Raw genomic sequence first — 7,412 nt, 5'->3', positions numbered from 1 at the left:
TTTTCATCATGAAAAGATATTTTTGACTGGTATTTATTTTTTTGGGAGTTCGAGATAATTGTAAAAATAATAAAAAAGATAATAATTATGAAAAAAGAGAGGGATATAAAAAATTACAAAAAGCTGAAACGAATGAAATAATTAAAAGGTTGAAAATAAAATCGAATCTTTCTAAAATGAGTCAAAAAAATTTGTGATATAAAAAAATCAAATCTTTTTTTGACTCAAGTGAAAAAAAATTAAATACAGATAAAAAAATACATCAAATCTTATTAGATCCTCTCAAAAAATAAAACCTTATTAGTTTGTTACACTTCATGCTCGTTAATATATAAACTAAACCTAATCTAACTTTTTCTCACTCAAAACCTAAACGTTACTATAACACTATTCTTTTTCTAAGCTCATCGCACATCAAAGTGCCGTAGAGTTTTCTTTCTTTTTCAGAATTCCAATCAAGCTACGATCATGACAAAAACGTGCATGCTGAGTGAAGAGTTATCAAAACCAATCATTGTCCGTGAAGTTTGGGCACATAACTTAGAGTATGAATTCCATCTCATTCGTGATGTTCTTCCTGAATATGGTGAATGTTCTTTGGTCTCTATAGACACTGAATTTCCTGGAGTTATCCATACACCAAAAGTCGACCATCGCCACCTTCAACCCTCTGATTACTACAGATGCGTCTTGAAGCCTAATGTTGATGATCTTAAACTCATCCAACTTGGTCTCACTTTAATCGATGATTGCGGTCAACTTCCTGATTTTGACACCGATAATCGCTATATTTGGCAATTCAACTTTTGTGACTTCAACGTTGAGCGTGACCCTCACAACAAGGACTCCATTGACTTGCTTCGTCGTCAAGGGATTGACTTCAATCGTTGTGTCTCTCAAGGTGTCGACTCATTCCGTTTTGCTGAACTGATGTTGAAGTCTGGACTTATGTTCAAGAAATCAATGACTTGGGTGACTTTTCATGGTGCTTATGATTTTGCTTACTTGGTCAAGATATTGATCCGAAGAAATCTGCCTGACACTTTGAAAGAGTTTTTGAACATTTTGGAAATATTATTCGGACGGAACATCTATGATATGAAACACATGATCCGCTACAGCAATGCATTGTATGGTGGTCTTGATCGGGTTGCAAGTACACTCAAGGTGGATCGGGTTGTTGGAAAGTGTCATCAATCTGGATCCGATAGCTTGTTGACATGGCACACTTTTGATAAGTTGGTGCAAACACATTTCAGTCACAGAGAATTTGAAAAATACGCTGGAGTAGTATTTGGATTAGAAGTTCCTCGATAAATTGTAAAATCGAAAGTTGTAACATCAAAATCAGAAACATATTAAAAAAAATTGTTTCTTTGAACTACTGTTTTTTAATGTTAATCAGTCATGACTTACTTACTTTATTCCGTCTTTTAGCTGCCGTGATTTTATTCTGTTACGACTATGAGTATTGTAAAGCAAGTATTTCTACAAAACAAACTAAAACCAACTAGAATGGCTTATTTAAGGTGTCTCCATTTGTGAAAGAAAAAAAAATACACAAACTGAGAGCTTTGGCGTTCGTAGCTAAAGAAACGTTTGAATTTGATATTTCCCACTCTTAAGTTGTTTTTCCTATGTATCTGTATGGATTCATTCTATTATAAATGAGATATACCAAATTGAATAATCAAAAAATGACATTGAAGTTGAAAAGAGATATATATGATGTTAAAATTTGTGTCCAAGGAGCTCTGTTATAATGTATAATGACTTTTGATTTGTTATAATATCTTTATGGGTTATTTTAGAAGGATATTCAATCATAGTTAGTAAAACAATGACATATGACGTTCTGCATGTTCGAAAATTGACATAAAGAGAGTCATTAAGGAAGAATGCATCTGCATGTTGTGAGCTAGCAAATGTTCTTATTGTCAATTGGGGCAAAACTACTTGAATGTCAATCTTAACAAATGAAGTTGCATAAGTTATATAATTTGATTGTTAGCTTTAACCAAAGAGAGTTGCATTAACTGTATCATCTTTGTGCAAATACCTCACATAATCTTAACAAAATACCACATTTGATTAAAAATAAATAAATGTGTGCTACCTATAGCTATGTGACAAGTGATGAAGTTTGACCACCCCTAAATAAATTTTGAAAATAACAAAGTAATAGTGATAAAATAATTTATCTTAGCAAAATAATTTAATATTCAATAAGAGAGTGAAATTATAGCTAATTCATCATAAAAGCAATCCAGAATATGGCACCATCAACTGTTTAAATTAGACAAATATTGCAAGTCCTGTGCTGTATTTCTATAAATGAACAATATAAATAACAAAAGATAAGGATTGATTTTTTATCAAATATCTTGTGGGAGGCAATGATATAACAGAAAAACTGAACTCCTAGTAACAAAGAACATCTCATATAATTTTATCTAAATGCCATGGAACTTGCATTGAACAGCTAAGCTAGTGGTTGTAGTCTCGGACAGTGCTCGCCCTGCAGAAGCATTGATATTTGGTCACTGGACCCTCTGCAGCAGCTTTTCAGCCATTATTTTCTGTTGGACACCACTCAATACCTCTGAGTTTATAAGTGCATTAGCTACGATGATAGTTGTAGATGGAGATGATGCATTGACCTAGACGAAACACCAATTTCAAACAGAAGACAGATATCAATAGAATAAAAAAGAAATAATACAATATGGAATGTGTAAACTAGAGGTCGTCTCCATACCCAAACACGTCCATTCAAGCCAACTGCTATCTCGAACGAGAGTTTCTTCCCTAAAGTATCAAGTACAGGACATGTGGGTGTGCTGAGAAGCCTACAAACAACATACAACTTCTCGTGTCAATGATTTGTTAAGAGTATACATGGACAGAAAATGGAAATTAATTAGATTCCATACATCCTTGAGAGACCGGTTGAACACTCAAACATATAGCCTTCTTTTAGGGCACCAAACTCTCCAGCTTTCCCACTGGCTAAACCAACACCATAACAAAATCAAAGATAGAATTGTGCTTGCAAAAATAAAATGGAAAGAAACATACAATTAACCAGAGAAAACTTCCATGATTTAACTGTACCCACAAAAAGGAATTTAAAAATGAAGTCAAAGAATAAGATACGAACCATCAGTGCATGACAGCTCAGGATTCATTCCAGGGATTGCTTTAACAACCCGCACATAAATCAAAGCACCAACCTGCAAGGTGAAGAATTAGGCAAAAGAAACACAACGCGGAAACATTATTTAACAGCAACAGGGTTACAGGGGAATGACAGGTCGAGGGTTAGTTTGCAGGATGAAACAAAAGAGGGAAAAAGAATCATGTTAATTATTTTTGCATGTTAACTCTCACAATAATTAATAAAGCATCCAATGTTCTAACACTAGTAATGAGAGTCAAAGAGAAATCAAATATGCTATGCAAATAGCATACAAAAATAATTCATGCACACCTCAAACTTAGGTATATTTCTTCTAGTTCCTCCTTCAAATGCAAGCACCGGTAGAAATGCTAAAGTAGGTCCTTTTATATCCACAAGAAAATTCTGCACAAATATGAATTGAAATTTTAGTTAAAAAAATAGAATAAAACTCAAGCCTGAGAAAAAAAAGTCAGTTCTTTTCACCAAAATAGTGGGTACAAGAGTTGAATGGAAACAACCAATTCACGCGTTATAGGTTAAGATGCAACCACCCTGAATTACCATCATGAGCTTGTATTTGTGTGGCAAAAGCTATAGTTATGAGGAAGGGAATATCACCATTCAATTGCTAATTCCCTTTTTAGTCAACATTAAGGACTTAACAAAATTGATAAATACTGATGTAGAGCTATAAGCCTGGAGTACTCTCTAGGGCAATGTACTCATCTGACTTGGGTTTCAGAAACTCCAAGGAAAAAGATATCTCAATATTATACAATGTTGGCAATGGCAGAAGGCCAAAAATCCACCATATAAACACACTATTGTGTCCCATGGTGCTCCATGGTGGGCATTCATTCACAAATTTCCTATAGCGGTTGTTCAAAAATCTGCCACACCATGACCACCATTTAACAACACTGATGTTATATGGTTATGTTAAAAGGTGCCAAATGTTTTCCTAATGGTATCTTTATAGACCAAACATCAAATAAGATAACCCAATATGCTGGAATATAACAATCCAACATGGAATAAATCCTAAAATAAAAATAGTCATGAATTGGAAACCCTGATTTCAAAATTGAAATCGTAAAACTACTTTCACAATTGACACCATGTAATTTATAGTTAATAGAACCTATAAAAATTGCATTCAACAAGAAAGTAGAGCAGAGCTAAAAGTACTGTGAACTGAAAAACAGAACAAATATATAAATAAACTTTCTTACATCTGATCTGGAGTCGACAATTATTCCAAGAACTGAATCCTCTGCATGCGGCACATACTGTACAAAACAGCATAATCAGAATATGGAAGGAAAAAAGATAGCATTTATCTGATTCTACAGAAAAACATTAGCAGTCTATTCGTTATGAAACGGGCAAGGTAAATTATTTAATTTGGCCCAATGCTGGAAAGGAAAATCAAAACTTATGTCCATTAGGAGACAGTTTCCTTCCAGAATATATATCTATGAAGTGTGCTAAGGAGTGGACATTTAATAGAAAAATAGGACACACATCTCTTAATTTCATGACCACCCTCTCATTCAAAATGGTTTGAAAGATCGATAGCAAACATTTTAAATGTCCAACACAAATTACATGACAAGTACTGTCTCCACATATAATGACAAATTTTGACAGAAATGAAATTGCAATGAAAACTGAAACCATTGATTTCAGGATATTATTCCAATCCCAACAAGTTCCACTTTAGCCCTCTTGTTGTAGAATGGAAATATATCAGTCCATTCTAGTTCTAGGAAACATATAAAAGAAATACATGTTCAATTGCAATGCATATATTATCAGCTATTTGGCTTAAAATAGAGAAACAGGTTATAAAACTAGAATGGGATTGGACCAGTAACATTGAAAAATCAACATTAACACGCAAGTCAAAGAAATCTTTCACACTAATATACTCACCCTCTTTTGAGAACTTTCAACCCAGTATTTATTAGGCTTGGAGAACCTAAGCCGGCCAGCCTTCATTACAGAAATCACATCACCGTCCTAAAAATTGTTACAAATGAGAGTCCGTTACTAGCAGAATGGAAAAATTGAGCAAAATACAAGTGCTATCATTTACTATTTTCTTCTTGCTAAGAAGATACCAAATATGGAGATGAGTAAAGATATAAGAGATTTAGAGCAAGACACCTTCAATTCGCACAAAATTTGAAATTCAGCAAAGTGTACAAACGGAAAATTTCAATGGAATGAAATGAAAAAGATCGACACGTCATAGTATTAGTATGTTGAAATCTTAGTTAATAAAATGATGAGTTTCAAATCACTTTATCCCTAAGTAGAACAAGAAAACCACTACATAATTTCTAGGTGAAATATGTTGACTCAATTGCTAATATGCACCACTTATGTAAAGGAATTATGAATGCATTAGCAACTTTAATTATTACAATGGAGATATGAATACCAATATCAAGTGTATGTGTTTATTTATGCAGTCTGATTTGTATGTTCCATTAAAATTCAACAATACCATCATAAAAAATGGAGCAGAGGCAAGCAGTTATGCATCAAACATTTAATGATCCGATTGATTGTGAAAATTTGAAATTTTACACTAAAATTTGCATGGCCAATTCAAGCTGGAACAGTCAAATTTTATTTTGTGCAAGCTGTAACTGGAAATATAGCAATTTTCATAAAGAAACAGAATTGATTTTCCTTTTGTTAATGCTCAAACTCGTTTAAAATCATTAAATATCAACCCTCTTCGTTCAAGGGCATCCTATTTATTCTAAAGATTTCAGAAATTTGATGATTTTAGGGAACCTATCATGCAACCAGTATTGAAGGCAATTCATTAAATATCAACCCTCTTCGTTCAAGGGCATCCAATTTATTCTAAAGATTTCAGAAATTTGATGATTTTAGGGAACCTATCATGCAACCAGGTATTGAAGGCAATTCCTTACACCAAAGTCTACTTGTTTTCATATTACAGTCAGACGAAGCCTTGGTCCCTATCAACGAACAAACAAGTTTTCCTAGAATCTAGGAATAGTAAAGCAGAAATTATATTAAAAAAGAAGTCCAATGCAAATATCGGTTTTCAAATAGCATATCTCATGAAAATAAACAATTGATTGTAACCTAGCTTCACTACTTGAGTCCTTCATGTCAAACTAAACAAGTCATCATAAAAAGAAAATGCATTGATAAAAACGAGTGTGTACGAGTTATAATATACAGAATTGATGCAGAACTAAAAACATAGTGACACTTGACTTCGCATACTAACGAATGAGTATTCTAATTTGTGAAACAAGAGACCTACCTGACGCAGACCGCCTCCAAGCTTAATAGTCTGGTTTGTCATGGTAGAGAGGTCAAGAACCACATCGCCAGGATACTACAAAACCGTAAACATGAATTTTATTAACAGAAAAGAAAAGATAATGCACATTATTGTATTGTATCCATCGAAGAATAACAGCATTCACTCACCACTAATTGATCTACGAAGTTAGTAGATGAACCAGCGGATTTACTTTCCATTTCACCGAGAAATTAGAATCAACGGCTTTTCAAAAGTCACAACAACTTCCTATTTGAAATTCGAATCTGTAAACAACAATTCACATCAGTAAAATCATCAATTCACTCGTATCTAAGCTGTCAAAACAAGCTACACGGGCCGGGCATTTCAAAATAACTAAATAAATTAAAATTGCTCTAACTTCTACAACCTTTTACAGAAAAAATCTAATAAAAAATACAGGAACAAAGAATTGGAAGCTTATCAATGGTTCCATAATCAAAACTAGTTGAAAAAATTGAACTAACCTGCAAATGAGAAGCAGCGAGAATAAGAGTGTGAAGTAGAAGTGCAGGTGATGAAGGAGGAGGAGCCGCCGTGTCGGTAGTGTTGGAGTGGGTGGAGTTTTAGGGTTATTGTGTTTGTGTGGCGGTTCAGTTCGGTTTTGTTTTGTTTTAACAGTCTTCAACTGCACAGTAGGAAAATAAAATAAAAATATAAAATACAAATAAATTATCAAATTAATCTAATTTAACTGATTGGCAAATAATTTGTAAAAATAAATTAAAAAATCTGAACAAACACATAAATAATATTGAAGTCTTTTGTCAAAAAAAATAATACTGAAGGTTGAGATATATTTTTCATTTAACTTATTTTGTAAAAGTATAAAATGTGGCATTTTTTGTGCCTATCAATTTAAATAAAAGGAAATCG

The 7,412-nt window shown here is 33.1% G+C and overlaps 2 protein-coding genes across 2 annotated transcripts; one reads left to right on the top strand and one right to left on the bottom strand.

Moving 5' to 3' along the window:
* Nucleotides 1-398: 398 nt before the first annotated feature.
* Nucleotides 399-1,386, top strand: LOC112421767 (probable CCR4-associated factor 1 homolog 11). The gene has a single exon (XM_024783350.2). It carries the CDS (start codon nucleotides 469-471, stop codon nucleotides 1,315-1,317), a length of 849 nt encoding a protein of 282 aa, XP_024639118.1. The 5' UTR covers nucleotides 399-468; the 3' UTR covers nucleotides 1,318-1,386.
* Nucleotides 1,387-2,272: 886 nt separating this feature from the next.
* On the bottom strand, nucleotides 2,273-7,162 carry LOC11422163 (putative exosome complex component rrp40). Its single transcript, XM_003613911.4, has 10 exons — nucleotides 7,004-7,162; nucleotides 6,665-6,781; nucleotides 6,495-6,569; nucleotides 5,117-5,203; nucleotides 4,414-4,470; nucleotides 3,491-3,583; nucleotides 3,161-3,233; nucleotides 2,934-3,009; nucleotides 2,759-2,849; nucleotides 2,273-2,660 (listed from the first exon to the last, which is right to left on the bottom strand). Exons 2-10 carry the CDS (start codon nucleotides 6,713-6,715, stop codon nucleotides 2,541-2,543), a joined length of 723 nt encoding a protein of 240 aa, XP_003613959.1. The 5' UTR covers nucleotides 6,716-6,781; nucleotides 7,004-7,162; the 3' UTR covers nucleotides 2,273-2,540.
* Nucleotides 7,163-7,412: the final 250 nt, after the last annotated feature.

This window comes from Medicago truncatula, chromosome 5, assembly GCF_003473485.1.
Source record: "Medicago truncatula cultivar Jemalong A17 chromosome 5, MtrunA17r5.0-ANR, whole genome shotgun sequence".
In the NCBI taxonomy this organism is placed as follows: domain Eukaryota; kingdom Viridiplantae; phylum Streptophyta; class Magnoliopsida; order Fabales; family Fabaceae; genus Medicago; species Medicago truncatula.
This window is presented reverse-complemented; position numbering and strand designations above follow the sequence as displayed.

What these genes read in the sequence shown, in the direction of transcription:
- LOC112421767 (XM_024783350.2), top strand. Translation starts at nt 469, where the DNA reads ATGACAAAAACGTGCATGCTGAGTGAAGAGTTATCAAAACCAATCATT.
- LOC11422163 (XM_003613911.4), bottom strand. Translation starts at nt 6,715, where the DNA reads ATGGAAAGTAAATCCGCTGGTTCATCTACTAACTTCGTAGATCAATTA. An exon ending in TTGAAAGTTCTCAAAAGAGG is followed by an intron (nt 4,471 to 5,116) that starts GTGAGTATATTA and finishes TGTTTTGTACAG; the next exon opens with TATGTGCCGCATGCAGAGGA. An exon ending in GCTTGAATGGACGTGTTTGG is followed by an intron (nt 2,661 to 2,758) that starts GTATGGAGACGA and finishes TGTTTCGTCTAG; the next exon opens with GTCAATGCATCATCTCCATC.